This window comes from Onychostoma macrolepis, chromosome 11, assembly GCF_012432095.1.
Source record: "Onychostoma macrolepis isolate SWU-2019 chromosome 11, ASM1243209v1, whole genome shotgun sequence".
Lineage (NCBI taxonomy): Eukaryota > Metazoa > Chordata > Actinopteri > Cypriniformes > Cyprinidae > Onychostoma > Onychostoma macrolepis.
The window spans coordinates 2,028,265-2,047,522 of record NC_081165.1 but is presented as its reverse complement, the minus strand read 5'-3'; the positions used below and the strand labels follow the sequence as shown (position 1 = coordinate 2,047,522).

Sequence of the window (19,258 nt, the reverse complement as noted above, 5' to 3'; positions counted from 1 at the left end):
ATGGCGTTACTCCCTAAAAAGTAACTAATTGTGTTACTTAGTTACTTTTTATGGAAAGTAATGCGTTACGTTTCTTTTGCGTTACTTTCACGTTACTTTTTAAATATGAGCAGGGCTGGATTGTTTGTTTTTCATATAAGAAGTACTATTTATAGCAAAAGTAAAAGCCCTTTCACACCAAAAATTGTAATGAATAAACCTCAGACTGAAGGGAAAGTAAATTTACGTCTGTACAGTAGAACGCAGGAGAAGAAGGTTCAACACTCTTCAGCAATTAAAAAACAATTGTTAGTTTATCTAAAGTCATTTTTGCTTAGTATGGTTGAACTAGATCAAAGGTCAGCAGCAAAGACATTGGTTAATAATAATGGGATCAGATACATTTGTGTTATTTAACATTTAATTATTAATTATATAATAAGATGAATTAATGCACATTCACATTTAGTCTAGAACTACAGTAACATCATTACACAGCGCACACAATGCCTCTGTACTTCCGATTTCTCCCAACATGAGGACAGGAGACTTGTCAGTCAATAAATGGGAAAACTAAGTAACTGGCATTACTTTTTTGAAAAAGTAACTCCGATATTTTCTAGTAAATTAAAAAGTAATGCGTTACTTTACTAGTTACTTGAAAAAAGTAATCTGATTACGTAACTCACGTTACTTGTAAAGCATTACCCCCAACACTGGATATCAGCATCTCAATCAATCAATTCAGTTAAGGGATGGCAGAATCTTTGTTTTGTGGTGGACTATCACTTTAACACTCTGACTGAGCTGTTTCTTGTGTAAATGCATGGAAAACTCCACACTCACCACCCAGCAGGCGTTGCCCAGGTCAGCGATTTTCACTCGGATCTTATCAGCGTTTAGCAGATCCAGGGGGTTGACTAGCAGGTTTCCTGCTGCAATCTTAGCTGCAGTACAAGGGAAGAGACGGTTTTAGAGTCAAACACACACACACATTCTGGATTGGCTCCTGTGTGGTTCAATGTGTTTGCTGAATTATAAAGCCCAGTAGGATGTTGAGTCTAATGCAGCAGCTCTATATTAATCTATATCAGCCATGAAAAACCAGAGCATCATAATGAAGACACTAGAGCACCGGTAACCTGTGGTTAACTGCTCGTCTTCTTGATTTAAAGGTAGGGTAGGCAATTTCAGAAAGAAAATTAAAGCGCAAGATCTCACCCTCCATGCAAATCACTGTCAAAAGCCACACCTCCTACAAAACACATGTACACGCACAGGCAGACCAGAGACTAACCAGCGACACCATGAGAGATTACCTCCTCATGTCTCGTTCACCGGTGAGAAAACATTACAGTACAAAGTACATAGTATTACAATAACGCCGTCCATTCTCGCTTGGTCTGCAATAGCATAATGCAACGCGCTGATGACGTATCATGTCTGTGCGAACAGAGCGCGTGGAGGTATGCAAATACATACGTTTACAGGCAGGCAGCCAATCGTAGTCATTGGACCAAACTATCTGATTCGACAAACATTTTATGGTCCTATGCCTTCCACAGATGATGTAAATACAAATTCATTTGCACTTTTCCAACAAAGTGGAAATGAGGAAAAGGAAAAGAGTGTTGACATCAGTCAACAACAACAACAAAAAAGTATTTTCACAGCTGGAGCACATTATTGCTTTCTGATGAAAGATAAACTGATTTTTATTTTGATTAACATGCACAATAAGTAGGGATGCACGATATTGGATTTTTGCCGATATCTGATATGCCGATATTTTTCAAATCTTTTTGGCCGATAGCCAATGCCGATATATTTCTTTTTGTTTGAAAACACCAAGTCTCTCCTGTGTGGAAATTATAAGCAAATTATTTTTTAATTTTGGTTAGTTTTTAACAAGAACTTATTTGTTAGAATTAAATAATAAAGAAGTTATTTTATAATGACAGTACATTGAAGCTTTGAAAATAACTATAAATAAACTATATATTAATCCAGTGGTTTTCAATCCCTGACGCTCGGGTGGGTTGCGAGACTTAAAAAAAATGGGTCACCAGGATGATTTAAGGAAAACGTATGTAACCAAGTTCAAGACTCAGGAAAGCAGCAACTAAATAAACGACAAAATGAAAGTAACTGTCAGCCGCCTCACGTCAAAATCAAATGTGTATGTGTTTGCGCTCTGTTTTTGCAGCGTTGTACATTGTAGCAAATCAGAGACATATCTCTTGATTTCTATAACACAATAGTCAGAATCCACTCACTGCTCAGAAAGTGAGTATTCTTGTTCAGTCCAGAGTTCTTGAAGATCGCTACGAGAATGCTCTGATTATAATGAACAAAGTGTAGGTGATGTAAATAAGAGATTAATTGTGCTGTGTTGACAGATTCATTGATTATAGCGGAATTAGAGATAGCGATAAACTGAAATGAGTGACAGCTTTTTAAGGAAGCGTACTTTGCACGATTTCTTTGCTGTATATAGCCTATTTTCCATTCAGAATTTGAATAAAAGTTTGGTTTCTCATGCTGCTAAGAGGACCAATGTGGCGTACTTGCAACAAACTCTCGAAGTGACATCCACATATTCTCTCAAAATCGCAATGACACTGTGATAATCATAACTATGGACTGGACAAAAGATGATATGTCAGAATAGATGTGCATGAAGGCAAGCACCCTCACTAATTTCAGAAGCACCGACAGTGATTTGATTTTGAACAGAGTATCCTTCTGGAGCTCTACGGTGGGACTCGAGATCGGTTTGTATCGCAGTTGTCTTTCCTTCCTTCCTTCTTTTTTTCTATATATATTAGGGGTGGAACAATACATGTATTCGTATCGAACCGTCACGGTACAGACATCTCGGTTCGTTGCATGAGGCCTTACAACGAATACAGGTAATTCACCCCCAATCCAGAAGGGGGCGCCCGCAGTAATGCAATGCTGTTTGATAACCGCCAGCAGAAGAACAGCGAATGCCATGAGTTGCGCACTTGAAAACAAAGCCCACTAGACAGTGACTATGTGCTGATTCTGAATGCGTCTCTCACATAGACTGACAAAGGAGTATACTTTAAAGGCTTGCGCACTCAACTGTTTGCGAAATGGAGCTTTGTGCTCGTGTACCCTACCTCTCTTATTCAGCACAAATCCAAATATTCTATAATATTTCCATATTTGCCATGTAACGCATCTGAATGCTAAACTATTATTTATTATGTAAATCAGTGGTTCCCAAACTTTTTCTGCCGGGCCCCCCTTTTGCAGAATAGGAAAAGGGGCCCCCACCCCACATAAACACACCTCCAGGAGGATTTGTTTGAAACATTGTAATTCATTAATGGTAATTAACACAAATTCAGTGTGTGACAACTTACTGAAAAAAAAAAAAAAAAAAAAAAAAAAACTAAATAAGGAACTAGTCAATAGTAGAAGCATTACAAGTAAAGCATGCAGCTTCAACATTTATTTATTTATTATTATTATTATTATTTTTAACTATGTAACAGTATTCATTTCAACAGATTTTCTCTTTGTTGTCAAAAATGAACATTTTTGAACTGCAGGATTTAGACTTATTCTTACTAGTCCCACAGTCTTTTCAGTGACTGGGATGGGCTTGCCTTGTGCTGCAGATCCTCTCAAATCAGGGATGCAGCTGTGAGACTGCCACTCTTAGCTCATTTTCAATGTCCAGCTTTGATCTGTATTTTGTCTTGATTGAGGCAACTGCAGAAAACCCTATCTAACATAGGTAGGATGTGGCAAAAGGAAGGAGTATTGCCAGGGCTCTCCTTTTCCACTCCAATCCAAAATGCAGCCAATGCCTTGGACTTAAACTGAAGCCTTGTTGTTGAATCAGAGGTGACATCAATGGCGAAACCAAAACTGCTTTGTAATAATTATTTATTATTTTATTAAATAAGTCATTTTGTAAGACTTTTAATTTAACTCAATTTTAATGATACTGAATTTAAAAATCACAAGCCAATAAAATAACCACGTTTATTGAAAGTAACACAAAATTGGACAGAAAATATAGCCTATTAATATTAAATATCAATCAATATATTATTTTTATTCAGTTCTATGAAACCGAATCGGATATAACTTTTTTAATAGTCCTACAAATCTATTATTATCAGAGCACGTGAGCAGAGCATCGCGTCACGAGAGGGTGGCTTCATTTTACCACCGTTGTGCAGTACATCTGTACTACAGCATGTTACATCACAATAGCGCTATTGCAAAAAGGAACAAGTATACATTGAAATTTTCTGTTGGCGCGTTATTTGAGAGGACTTTGCTTTGCGCACATTCATAGAGCGGAATATTCAGCGGAGTGTCACGACGGCAGTGATTAGAGAGAGAGTGAGAGAGAGAGAGAGAGAGAGTGCGCGCTGAATACTGCCGGGCGGCGCGGCAGATATTTTCGGCTCATTGGACCGTTTTTCTCTTTTGAAATTTCGGTGCGTCCCTATAAATATCGGCTGACTGTATGTACACTAGCCTTGCCGCGCCCCCCTTATCATAACTCCGCGCCCCCCAGTTTGGGAACCACTGATGTAAATGATAGGCTTTGTCCTTCAGTCGCATTCCAACGGTGACACAGTGGCGGGCGCGCTGATGTTTGGTTCACTATTTTATTTTGAAAAAGTACCAACTGTGCTGTCAATTTAGCAATGCTGGAACTGATGTTTTGTGTGTGTGCGTGCGCTCCGGCGCGATTACTGCAAGTGTTTCCTTATACCAGCAGAATCAACTTTAAACACTTATTGTCTTAATAATGCATCACTGTATAAAGGTCTACTTTTATTTGTGTACACTCACAATGAAAACAAAACGTGCTTTTGTAAAATAAGGAAAACAAATAGGATATTGCTTTCAGCCATTTGAGTTTCCTGTCTGTGAACAAATTATGCGTCACAAAAATTAACTGAAAAACTCAGCATATATAGGCTACGTTATGTCGCACTTTTCCCCCCTTGTTTATCTGTAAACTAAATCAAATATATTTCAAGAATTTATTGCTTGTATGTATATGTACTGCAGATTTTACATATATGTAATAATATTTAGTATTTCCACATCTAGGTGGAATTTTTTTTAATTTGTACTACTGTCTGTTCAAAATATATGAAAAGAAACCGAGCATAGTAGATTTTTTTTTTCCCTGTTGTACCGAAATTGTATCGAACCGTGACATCTGTGTGCCGTTCCACCCCTAATATATATATATACACATACATACACACACACACACACACACACACATATATATATATATATATATATATATATATGTATATATATGTATGTATATGTATGTATATATGTGTGTATCATATCATTATACACACATATATACATACATATACATACACACATATATATATATATACATATATATATATATATATACACACACACACACATACATACATATATATATATATATATATATATGGGTCGTGTCAATTAAAAAAAAAAAAAAAAAAAAAAAAGGGTCGCTCTGAAAAAGTTTGAAAACCACTATTAAATTGCTGCATTTTTTCCCAGAAAGATGCAGTAGTAACCTTAACATTTTATTTTAAGATTTAACATTGCTCTAAAGCAGGGGTCTCCAACACGTCGCTCGCGATGTGATTAGAGGTAGCTCGCCAGGACATATTGACATATCGGCCGTGAGGTTATTTTAATGATCCCGTTACGTATTTTAATTATCATTAAACCCGTTTTTGATTAGCGCGATTTGAAAAACCCACAGTTCAGTTTTTATCAAAAGTTATTAAGAGTCTCATGCAGGCACAACACAGCATAGTTTTGTTTTGTGTGAAAACATGACTGAACGCAGACTGCTGAGGGAAATATGAAAGAATTATATATGATTTCATTATTTACATTTACATTTAGTCATTTAGCAGACTTACAAATGAAGACATTAGAAGCAATCAAAACCAACAAAAGAGCAACAACATGCAAGTGCTATTACAAGTCTTGGTTAGCCTAACGCAGTACACAGTTTTTTTTTTTTTTTTTTTTTTATGAAACAAGTAGATAGCATAGAAAAAAAAAAAGCTAGTGTTAGTTTTACAAGAAAAGCTAGCAGTTAAGAGAATATGCAATTGATGGAAGGTCAAATGTGTATTTTTTAAAATAAAAAGACGACAGATAGATTAAATAAAATTAGAATAGAGAGTGCTAGAGTTAGAGGGGCAAATAAAGATGGAAGAGATGAGTTTTTAGCCGTTCCTTGAAGATGGGTAAGGATTAAGCTGCTCGGATTGAGTTGGGCAGGTCATTCCACCAGATGGGAACAGTTAATGAAAAAGTCTGTGAAAGTGATTTTGTGCCTCTTTGGGATGGCACAATAATGCTTTGTTCATTTGCAGAACGCAAGCTTCTAGAGGGCACATAAGTCTGAAGTAATGAATTTAGGTAAAGGGGTGTAGATCCAGTGGTGGTTCTGTAAGCAAACATTAATGCCTTGAATTTAATGCGAGCAGCTATATGTAGCCAGTGCAAATTGATGAACAGAGGCGTGACGTGCGTTCTTTTAATCTCATTAAAGATTAATCTTGCAGCGGCATTTTGGATTAATTGTAGAGGTTTGATGGAATCGGCTGGAAGACCGGCCAAGAGAGCATTGCAATAGTCAAGTCTGGACAGAACAAGAGCCTGAACAAGGAGTTGTGTTGAATGTTCCGAGAGAAAGGGCCTGATCTTCTTAATATTGTATAATGCAAATCTGCAAGACCGGGCAGTTTTAACAATGTGGTCTGAGAAAGTCAGCTTATCAATCACAACTCCAAGGTTTCTGGCTGTTTTTGAAGGAGTTATGGTTGTTGAGCTTAACTGGAAGGTGAAATTGTGATGAAGTAATGGGTTTGCTGAAACTACAAGCAGTTCTGTCTTAGCTAGCTTGAGTTGAAGGTGATGGTCCTTCATCCAGCAAGAAATGTCTGTTAGACATGCTGAGATGTGAGCAGCTATCGTCGGATCATCAGGATAGAATGAGAGGTAGAGTTGAGTGTCATCAGCATAGCAGTGATATGAAAAGCCATGTTTCTGAATGACAGAACCTAGTGATGCCATGTAGGCAGAAAAGAGAAGTGGTCCAAAACTGAGCCCCGAGGCACCCCAGTAGCTAGATGTTGCGACTTGGATACCTCACCTCTCCAAGATACCTTGAAGGACCTATCTGAGAGGTAAGACTCAAACCATTGGAGTGCAGTTCCTGAGATGCCCTTTCTTGTCATGTTTGTGATTGTGATGCCTTACTAAGCAGGCATTAGGACCCGGGGGAGGCTGCCGCTGCTGCACATGCTATTATGGTTTACTGTATCATACACCGAATGCGTCTTTCTGTACGTGCTTTCACAGATTAAATGCAGCGATCCGACTGATTCTGATATCGGTCCGATAATATCGTGCATCCCTAAAGACAAGAAAAGTGTATTAAGAATGTGAAAGGACGATTTAATTTCATGTTGACTGTAAGACTTCAAGACAACAGCAATAAGAAATCATTTTTCGGTAACACTTTAGTATAGGGACCAATTCTCACTATTAACTAGTTGCTTATTAGCACGCCTATTATTAAAATATTGACTGTTTATTAGTACTTATAAAGCCCATATTCTGCATGACCATATTCTACATCCCTAATCCTACCCAATACCTAAACTTAACAACTACCTTACTAATTATTAATAAGCAACAAATAAAAAGTTTGACGCAAAAGTCATAGTTACTGCTTTCTTAATAGCAAGAATTTGACCCTAAAATAAAGTGACCCATTTTTCAATCAAACCATTTATTACAAGCATTTTTTATAGTTATGACAAATAAGACTTTAGTCTGCTGTGAATGAACATCACCATAACAGATAGAGAAAGGAACAGTTCCATGAAAAAAATAAATTAAATAAAAACTAAAACTAACATTCATTTAATTCAGGGTTCCCAACCCAGTCCATCTATCATTGTATTTACATGACTTTTGTCCTTCCTTTTCATGTGTAATGGAAAAATTAATGATTTTAAAAAGCTGCATTCACAATTCTTCAGCTTGTGTATTGTATTGTAGTACTGCAACTAATGGTGGACTATTATCTAACTATTTTGATAATCTCTTTTGATTATTTAAATTACATTATATACACACACATATATACAGTATCTCACAGAAGTGAGTACACCCCTCACATTTTTGTAAATCTTTTATTATATCTTTTCATGTGACAACACTGAAGAAATGACACTTTGCTACAATGTAAAGTAGTGAGTGTACAGTACAATAGTGAGTGCTCTACTCAGAACAGGCCTCGAGTGCACGTGCTCAGCGTCATATCCAGAGGTTGTGTTTGGAAAATAGACGTATGAGTGCTGCCAGCATTGCTGCAGAGGTTGAAGGGATGGGGGGGGTCAGCCTGTCAGTGCTCAGACCATACGCCGCACACTGCATCAAATTGGTCTGCATGGCTGTTGTCCCAGAAGGAAGCCTCTTCTAAAGATGATGCACAAGAAAGCCCGCAAACAGTTTGCTGAAGACAAGCAGACTAAGGACATGGATTACTGGAACCATGTCCTGTGGTCTGATGACACCAAGATAAACTTATTTGGTTCAGATGGTGTCAAGCCTGTGTGGCGGCTATCAGGTGAGGAGTACAAAGACAAGTGTGTCTTGCATACAGTCAAGCATGGTGGTGGGAGTGTCATGGTCTGGGGCTGCATGAGTGCTGCCGGCACTGGGGAGCTACAGTTCATTGAGGGAACCATGAATTCCAACATGTACTGTGACATACTGAAGCAGAGCATGATCCCCTCCCTTCGGAGACTGCGCCGCAGGGCAGTATTCCAACATGATAACGACCCCAAACACACCTCCAAGACGACCACTGCCTTGCTAAAGAAGCTGAGGGTAAAGGTGATGGACTGGCCAAGCATGTCTCCAGACCTAAACCCTATTGAGCATCTGTGGGGCATCCTCAAATGGAAGGTCTCTAACATCCACCAGCTCCGTGATGTCATGGAGGAGTGGAAGAGGACTCCAGTGGCAACTTGCATTGTAGCAAAGTGTCATTTCTTCAGTGTTGTCACATGAAAAGATGTAATAAAATATTTACAAAAATGTGAGAGGTTTACTCACTTCTGTGAGATACTATGTGTATGTATGTATGTATGTATGTATGTCAAGTTAAGTCAAGTCACCTTTATTTATATAGCGCTTTTAACAATACAGATTGTGTCAAAGCACTTAACAGCATCAAATTGGAAGACAGAGTGTCAGTAATGTATAATAAGATTAAACACTCAATTTTCAGTTAAAGTATAGTCTAACATATGTATGTATGTACAGTGAGGAAAATAAGTATTTGAACACCCTGCTATTTTGCAAGTTCTCCCACTTAGAAATCATGGAGGGGTCTGAAATTGTCATCGTAGGTGCATGTCCACTGTGAGAGACATAATCTAAAAAAAATCCAGAAATCACAATGTATGATTTTTAACTATTTATTTGTATGATACAGCTGCAAATAAGTATTTGAACACCTGTCTATCAGCTAGAATTCTGACCCTCAAAGACCTGTTAGTCTGCCTTTAAAATGTCCACCTCCACTCCATTTATTATCCTAAATTAGATGCACCTGTTTGAGGTTGTTAGCTGCATAAAGACACCTGTCCACCCCATACAATCAGTAAGAATCCAACTACTAACATGGCCAAGACCAAAGAGCTGTCCAAAGACACTAGAGACAAAATTGTACACCTCCACAAGGCTGGAAAGGGCTACGGGAAATTGCCAAGCAGCTTGGTGAAAAAGGTCCACTGTTGGAGCAATCATTAGAAAATGGAAGAAGCTAAACATGACTGTCAATCTCCCTCGGACTGGGGCTCCATGCAAGATCTCACCTCGTGGGGTCTCAATGATCCTAAGAAAGGTGAGAAATCAGCCCAGAACTACACGGGAGGAGCTGGTCAATGACCTGAAAAGAGCTGGGACCACCGTTTCCAAGGTTACTGTTGGTAATACACTAAGACGTCATGGTTTGAAATCATGCATGGCACGGAAGGTTCCCCTGCTTAAACCAGCACATGTCCAGGCCCGACTTAAGTTTGCCAATGACCATTTGGATGATCCAGAGGAGTCATGGGAGAAAGTCATGTGGTCAGATGAGACCAAAATAGAACTTTTGGTCATAATTCCACTAAACGTGTTTGGAGGAAGAAGAATGATGAGTACCATCCCAAGAACACCATCCCTACTGTGAAGCATGGGGTGGTAGCATCATGCTTTGGGGTGTTTTTCTGCACATGGGACAGGGCGACTGCACTGTATTAAGGAGAGGATGACCGGGGCCATGTATTGCGAGATTTTGGGGAACAACCTCCTTCCCTCAGTTAGAGCATTGAAGATGGGTCGAGGCTGGGTCTTCCAACATGACAATGACCAAGCACACAGCCAGGATAACCAAGGAGTGGCTCTGTAAGAAGCATATCAAGGTTCTGGCGTGGCCTAGCCAGTCTCCAGACCTAAACCCAATAGAGAATCTTTGGAGGGAGCTCAAACTCCGTGTTTCTCAGCGACAGGCCAGAAACCTGACTGATCTAGAGAAGATCTGTGTGGAGGAGTGGGCCAAAATCCCTCCTGCAGTGTGTGCAAACCTGGTGAAAAACTACAGGAAACGTTTGACCTCTGTAATTGCAAACAAAGGCTACTGTACCAAATATTAACATTGATTTTCTCAGGTGTTCAAATACTTATTTGCAGCTGTATCATACAAATAAATAGTTAAAAAAAATCACACATTGTGATTTCTGGATTTTTTTTTATGTCTCTCACAGTGGACATGCACCTACGATGACAATTTCAGACCCCTCCATGATTTCTAAGTGGGAGAACTTGCAAAATAGCAGGGTGTTCAAATACTTATTTTCCTCACTGTATGTATGTATGTATGTATGTATGTATATTAGTGGTGGGCATAGATAAATTTTTTTAATCTAGATTAATCTCACTGTAATCTTGGAATTAAGATTAATCTAGATTAAAATGGCTCATTTGAATTCTGCCAAGTAGATCGGAATAAATTCACTACTAGTAGTAAACAACTAGCAGTCATCAAGAAGCAAACATAATATGGTGGTAATTCGTGGTGTAGTGGTAATTAATAGGCTAATTAATTAAATTAAATTATGTAATTTAATACATAAATTGTATTATTTGCGGTGTGGAATCATCCTATGAAGATTACAGGACTAATTACCGCTTTGCGGGGGGTGTTCCATTTTTTCCCGACATAAAAATAAAGGGGGTTTAATATTGATAATAGCATTGAAGACATTGTATGATTATTCCTTAAAGATAAGGTTTTAATAGTTTTAGTAGTAGTAGCCTATTACGTTCTGTCCTATGTCTTCAAGTGAAACCAAACTTTTATTTTGACGGGTTGCCGTGAATACCTTTACATTTCTGTGTATATGATATGAGGATAGTTTTTCTCAAATGAAACGCTCGAATGCTCATGAAGTGACTCTCAGAGCAGTTCTGGAGATGTTGTTCATGTATTTATGTCCTCATTTAGTGAGATGACAGACGTTAATATCGCCGCAAGCGTCGCACGCTTCTGTATGAGTAAACAAACCCGCGCGTCTGCGCCATACATTAACACAGAGACACGCAGAAGTCATATTTAAATAGACGTTTTGCGGCTTAATATTTACAAATAGGAGTGGGAGTGTGCTCACTTGTGTGTGTGTGTGTGTGTGTGTGTGTGTGTGTGTGCGAACCGGGGCGGAACTCCGCTGTGCGCGCGATACAGAGAGCGTGACCATGTAACGTAGAGACAGAAATGACACGCCGTCGTGTAAATCAGATAAATAACATAAGGCTATTTAGTTTGTTTAATAAAAGAACAAGGTATACACCTGTTCTATAGGGAAGGTAACATTGAATGACTTCTTTTGTGGTCTGGCATTATAGAGAAAATAAAATTAAATAAAATCAACTTGACCTTCAAAGGGGGCGGGGGGTGCCGTTGGGGGAGCAGGCTGCCCCCCTAAAATAATGGTAGGGGAAACACTGAGATTTCCATTGCGAAGCTTCTTAAAAATAAATTTTCCCTGAAGCAAACCCGGCGGCTTCATAGCTGCATCCATGTTAGCACGTCACGTTTGATGTGGTAATTTCACAGTAGACATACACACAGGTTCGAAGACTCGTTCTCGCCCCCTACAGTGCAATTCGGCTAGGTATACATCCGCGCTAAAATATCAGGGTGAAAGTCATCATAGCTTGCGTAGTATAGACCCAGCTCCCAACCCAACTTTGAGAATAGATTAACGGCGATATTTTTTTTTAATCGCCCGATAAGAGTCTCACGTTAACGCCGATAACGGCCCACCACTAATGTATATATATATATATTACTTTTAAAACCTATTAATTTCATTGCCTGTCAATTTAAAAGTAATTTCCTGATATGACTGGAGGAACTCTGCAAATTTATAATTTTATAGTTTCATCAAACTCATGTTTTACGTCAACTGCCCCTTTCCTGGTTGAATACTGCTATATTATTCAACGCTACAAAATCAGGCTGTTAGTGATTCCAGTTCAGCTGACAGTGTTAAGAGACTCTGTAGGAAAACACACAGACGGAGAGAGAGAGAGAGAGAGAGAGAGAGAGAGAGAGAGAGAGGAGGGAGGGGAGTTAGTAAGGAGCAAACAGAGGGGTGTTACTCCAGCGAGGGCTCCGCACTGACCGTCCTTCAGGCTCTCCTCCTCTGTGGTCGCCTGTGCGCTGGGGTCCACCTCCATGGTGAGGCCCATTTCCGCTCTGGGGCCCTCAACAGAATCGGAGCAGTTCAGCTCCGCTGTGGGGCTCTCTTGATCCTGCACCCTAGGGCACTGTGACTCAACCATGCCACAAATCAAAGGTCCATTACCGTCTGTGGCGACAGGAGATGGAGGACTGGGCTCATTCTCTACGGTGCCATTGCATGCTGGGTAAGGGTTAGTAGGCTCGGAGCCTTCGGTGCCGCTGTCGTAGGGGTTCACGGGAGTGTCGTCCTTCATCTGCTGCTGGAGATCCAGAGTCTGCTCTTCCTCTGGGCCCTGGCTGTGACCGTTGATGGTGCCTCTGTGCTGAGACCAACCATCTGAGATGCCATCTGGGGTGGAAAGAAGTTCAAAAATATTTGATTTCAACACATTCTCAGAGTAAAAACACTGATATGTCTCGACGCAGACACTCAAGCGCAGCAGCACGAGTTATAATTGATGAAGACAGTAGCTGGAAGCATGATTTTTTTTTTTTTAAATGACTAGGATGTGGCTAGACTCAAAGAAAAGCAGCAGAGATTCTGCTACATTACAGATCTCACAAAAAAGCCCAGTGTGTCATTTCATAATGATATAATTAATAATAGCAGTAACTGCTTTAACATTTACATTTAATGTATAAGAAAATTTAACTGGTATTTGCCTATGCTCAGTGTTGTTGTTGATGTTCTGAGTGCATTGCTAGATTTATCAAATAACAAAACTTTTTTTAAGAAAGACTCTAGAGTCTTTACTGATTCGAAAGATGTGTTATTCTTATCTGCATGACCAAAAATGAGGGAGTATTTTAGGATTAAGTGAGCGCACCGGCGCCTCCATCTGTCCTGCAGTGAGCGCGCTGCTGTTCAGCTCCACACTCCGCACAGAAACTTGAATAGCGCACAATTTATTTATTTATTCATTTTTTTTTTTCTGTGACTAAGCGATTAATACAATTTTGGTCGACTACGCCTCTTCTGGTTGACTAACGGTTAGTCGACTATTAACTGAAATAAAGCTTAAATAAATAAAATATAAATATTAGGTGAAAACTAATTTATAAAATGAGAAATGGCAACTAACTAAAATAAAATGTTTAAGTACTAACATTAATACTAATACTGAAAATATAAAAATAAAAGAAATTCAAAATATTAATAAATACTAGGGGTGTAACGGTACACGTATTCGTACCAAAAATTTCCAGTACAGGTCTTTTGTACCGAACAAATGCGTTGTTTTAACCACTGCATGAGCGTAACTTCATTGGAAACTTCCAGTTTTATATATTGTTACTTTTGATAAGAAAAAGTCTCATCTTTCAAATTATGTCAATTTTGTTTTATTTAATGAATATATTTCAATAACAAATATAATTTTGGAATTTAGAAGTTAGTTAAAAAAAACTGCATTATGTGCAATTTACATGTTTGCAAACAATTTTTTAAGTTAAGTGTTGATTATATTTAAAAATAAATAGAAATTAAATTTAAGTTGGTCTATGTTGTAAATTGTAACCTTATAGTAATGTAAAAGGGTTCCCTATAGTTTAGAGCATAAACTGAGGTAGATTTTAATATTTTTGTAATAACTGAATTTAAGGAAAGAGCAATGTGTTCAGTAAACCACTGTTTAGTTAAAAAAAGCAATTTTATGTTTAGTTCCCCCCCCTGCTGTACCGAAAACATACCTAAGGTGACATCAAAACCGAGGTATGTACCAAACCATCATGTTTTGTACCGTTACACACCTCTACTGCTTGTTGTTCATGTTTAAAATGAATATCTTTGGAATGTTCTAAGACAGAAGGTTTCCTACATATAATTTGCAGCATTAAATTAACAGAATCTCTTTTATACACACACTGTAACTGAAATATTACCAAATGATTCAGAATCAAATGGAGAGCTTGTGAATTTAAATCTAATTAGGAAATGCGTACGAGCTCTAAAGTGTACTGATGACTTACTCTAAGAGTACTAATAATCATGTTTGAGTTGGTGCTCACTCACCCAGTGTGGCCTCAGCTGTGATGTCATGCAGGGTGTGACTGGTGGGGACTGACGGGGTGCTGTCGGGAGTCTCAGTTTCATCCTCCTCTTCCTCTTCTCCACCCTCAGGGCCTTTCTCCAGCCCCTCTATCTCCAGAATCCTCTTCTCCAAGAGCTCAGCCTGACGCTTCTGTTTCTTCTTCATCTTTTTCTTCTTGTTCTTGGACATCTTGCCCATCTGAAGAAAAGAATCTTTTAACTTTTACCTTTTTATGTGTGAATGAACATCAAGGAAGATGCTAAAGAACACATCTCTGAGGAACACTCACTTGTTTTGGGGCCGGAGCTGTACTCACTACAATGGAGGAAGAAAATGAAAAAGAGAAGACAACATCAGCATCGACATTGTGTAGCAACTGAAAACGTCATGCTTTCACAGAGTTCAAAAGCAGTGCAAATGAGGTTCTCCAGAGAATGTGTCATCCTTCAGTTGTTTAGAGGAGCTCATGAGTCACTGCTCTCCATTTAGAAACATCCAGCAGACTTTACGTCACTCTGCATAATGTATCAATGGAGATTTTCTATGCTGAGGTGTCAGAAGAGGTGAATGGATGTGAAGTTACAGCTATATAAAACAGCAGACTGTCACTGATATCAGAACCACAACATTTTCACCACTGACATACTGTTTAGCATGTTAAAAATCAAACCAATAACGCTGTATACAACAGAACATTCATAACATCCTGACAGTCTAAATGCTAGATATACAGCTTTTGACCAAAAAAAATACTAGTTATTTGTGACTTCTAGCAAAAAATATTTGTAATAATTTAGTAATATTTAAAATAAACTTTCTATAATAACATTTACATTTAATTCGTTATATTTATCACATTTTAAATATTATAATGATATAATAATATTTTAATATAAATATTACGGATGTTAATTTAATACTTTAATTCTTTCGATTCTTTTATGTTCCACAGAAGAAAGAAAGTCATACAGGTTTGAAATGACATGAGGGTGAGTAATTGATGACGATTTTCATTTTCCCTTTAATTCCCTTTTAAATCCCATTAATCTCATGGCAGTATTTATGCAATTGTACATGCATTCATGCCACCGCTGAGCTGCAATAAATATATCTAAATACCTATTCAGATGCAGCTTTAAAAAAGGTTTGTGTAATGAATTCTGTTGAATTAAATATTTCTTTCTAAAGCTACTTTTTGTAACAACTATTTGATGCTTTTCTCATTTAACACAATAACGACTTTAAATGATCCTTTTAGGGGTAATTTCTCAATTAATTTGTGATCAATCACATTGTGTACCTAATTAGATTAAAAATATATACTTGCTTGACAGCTCTAAAAAATATATAATGCAAAAGTTAACACATTTTTAATAAATGGCCAGTTCTATTGTAGATTATAAAGCTCTCTGCTGTCTGTTAGAGATGAGATTCAACATAGACCTACCGATTCAATATTAAAACAATATTAAGTAGCCGATTTGATATGTATTGCAATTAATAATAATTGTGACTAATTAGAAGTTTTGTCCCATCTGTTAATAATCCCTCAGTAATCTAAATGTTCTGAGAGGAGCGCTTGCTGTCACCTGCAGATCCAGAAGGTGGTGGAGCTCCAGATTTCTGCCACTCCGTGGCCTCCGCAGCCAGTCTCTTGACGTACGCCTCATTCACATCCATCAAGATGTTCTCTGGCTTTATATCAGTGTGAATGATCTTACACTTGGTGTGCAGGTAGTCCAGGCCTTGCAAAACCTACGCAGAGAAAACTTCTAGTTGACCTGCAATAAACCACATCAAATGATTATGAGAAGAAAACACATACCTGTCGAATAATGCTCTTGACACACGGCAGCGGCAGGCCCTGGTAGTTGGACTTGATAATCCACTTCAGCAGATGGTGGCCGAGAACTTCAAACACCATACACACATCTGACAGCGCACGGTAAAGGGAAATGATGGAGAACAAAAGTCCAGGTCCTCTGGGAACACAAGCCAAGAGCTCCAGCTCATTACGAGCTGCACTTCACAAATAAAAGAGCGAGCTGGGCTGAATCTGGGCAAAGCGCCTACTCTCACAGCTGTGGATCGAGAGATTGAATGGCAGCTGTAAACAGCATTCTGTACAGAAGCGAATATGAAGTGCACTAGAAAAACACCTGTGGATCCCTCATAAAACCAAAGGACACCTGTACAATAAACAGTGGCACTGAAAGGATACGGGTTCCGTTCACGCCTGAGATCTTGAAGTCGTCCAATAACTGCACCACTTTCTCCCTGCTGGGATCGTTCTGGTCTGTGTTCCTGACCTGAATCCACCAGATGGGGGAAAAAATAACTCAGGCCACAGACAGTTTTACAGACGAGACACGTTTTGAAACCATTTTCTTTGGTTTATTACAAAATAAACCGTGTTTTCATTTGATAAAACCACTCTCCTCGGGGCATGTGGATACACCTGACTTTCATTACTTTCCCACCACACTGTGGCACGTTGTCAAATTCATCTGACACTAAATGGTCTCGCGAATAATTCATTGTAATGGTTTCTAAGGCAGCGCTGGTATCGGGGTAACTCACCGCTCTCAAGAGCTTGATCTCATCGAGAGCCGTTTCAGTGTAGTGCTCTGCGCTCTTAACCACTTTCATGGCCACAAAACGCTTCCCTCTGCAACCAAAACAATAAGTTACCTCTCAGTAAACATACTTAATTCATAAATGGTATTGCAGGAAGAAAAGAAAAAAAAAAGAAAAAAGAAAAAAAACAGACAGGTAAGTGAACGTACTGTATGTCCCAAGCAAACCAAACAGTGGAAAAATGACCCCATCCCAGCTTGCGGATTACATGGTACCGTCCATTAAACAGGTCGCCTATTTTCACATGATGATAACCACCTAGAAAATGAGTTTTTGGCTGTTAGAAAACAATGTTAGCAACAAAACATCTGGAATTATTTGAATATCAGGGTCCAAAATTAACACTTTCTAGATTATTACTTTATTCAAAAATACAATTTATTAAAAACAAAACAAAAAAAATTCATACACGAAATGACTGAAACGCACCTCTTCAATGATTCATGAAAAAAAAAAATAAATAATAATAATAATTTGTTAGGCATAATCTTTAACTCCAAAGTCAGGTAATTCAAGTCAAGGTTATTTGTTATAAAATGTCATGTAGTTTAACTTCCCCAAAATGTAATTATAGTTAAATTAATTATTCAAGATCTTTTCAAGATCTATGTTCACTCATTTGTATATCAAGCAAATTTCAGAGAAATAAACACCATGTGTTTTAAGCTCCAGGTTTGCTGTGCTTCTTTAAGAGCATTAGAACTTGGTAATAAAAATCATATTGTGATTATATATTAATATGACTATTATGATAAAGATTATAAAATTTAAGTATTAAGAAATATTAGTATTGTAATAGTACTAAAAAATTATTTAATCATTTAATAATACTAATATTATATCTTAAATAGGGCTGCAATGATTCCTCGATTCTACTCGAGTATTCGATTTAAAATAAAATAATTTTGCCCGCGTCTAGTAATTGGCTAAATACCGGAAGTGGTTATTAGACCATTTTCCAAGGCTGCATGATAAATTAAATCCATTTAAAAATCATAAAGCATAATGCTATTGTGAATTCACAAACGCAACGATACAATTAAATAAATATATTATACCGTTCATCTGGGAACGCAACGTGCACCATTTCATCAGATTAGTAAGGTAAATCATTTATAAACCACCGCAAACACAGGAGAATACATCTCTCTCAATATGCTAACTGTTCATCGCAATTTCAAAATCAAAGTTTAAACAATCGCTCAGAGTTTACACGTTTTGATACGTTTTACGCATCTTACACGTTTCCCACTGTCCACATATTCAGGAAATTACAGTGGCTGTAGCATTTCTGTCATAAAGAAATGGCCAAATATTAAAGATTAAGTGGACATTTGAATTAAATGTATGGTATATCAAACAAGGATTAGATCGTGCAGTAAAGTGTAAAAACAATCGTCAGGCCGTTGGCACTTTCTGCTGGCATTCGCTCTATTGTTTATAATACATTTTGTATTTTAACAGTTTTGTTCAATAGAATCATGATTACTTGCTTTTGATACTTTATTTGAACTAATTATTATTGCCTCATTGCTATCATGTATGTATTTAAAGTAATTTTAAAAGCCATTCTTCACTTAGGTCTATTTTTATTCCCCCCAAAAATTATTAATTAATTATAATTATCCGATTACTCGATTAATCGTCAGAATAATAGACAGATTACCAAAATAATCGTTAGCGACAGCCCTAGTCTTAAATTCTTCCAAATGTTATACCAACAAGCTTTTATTTTTGGCAGAAGAATTCAGGGATCAAGTTCCTCATTTGT

The 19,258-nt window shown here is 37.9% G+C and overlaps 1 protein-coding gene across 2 annotated transcripts in view; it reads right to left on the bottom strand.

Annotated features, from left to right (window-relative positions):
• srpk1b (SRSF protein kinase 1b) overlaps positions 1–19,258 on the bottom strand; it is a 57,253-nt gene that overhangs the window by 6,717 nt on the left and 31,278 nt on the right. For both annotated transcript variants that reach the window (XM_058792041.1, XM_058792040.1), the window contains 9 exons: positions 17,637–17,745; positions 17,431–17,518; positions 17,072–17,159; positions 16,676–16,782; positions 16,440–16,605; positions 15,140–15,165; positions 14,832–15,048; positions 12,762–13,169; positions 826–926 (listed from right to left, as the gene is read on the bottom strand). In XM_058792041.1, coding sequence (XP_058648024.1) covers positions 826–926; positions 12,762–13,169; positions 14,832–15,048; positions 15,140–15,165; positions 16,440–16,605; positions 16,676–16,782; positions 17,072–17,159; positions 17,431–17,518; positions 17,637–17,745 — 1,310 coding nt within the window. The remainder of the gene's footprint in view (positions 1–825; positions 927–12,761; positions 13,170–14,831; positions 15,049–15,139; positions 15,166–16,439; positions 16,606–16,675; positions 16,783–17,071; positions 17,160–17,430; positions 17,519–17,636; positions 17,746–19,258) is intronic.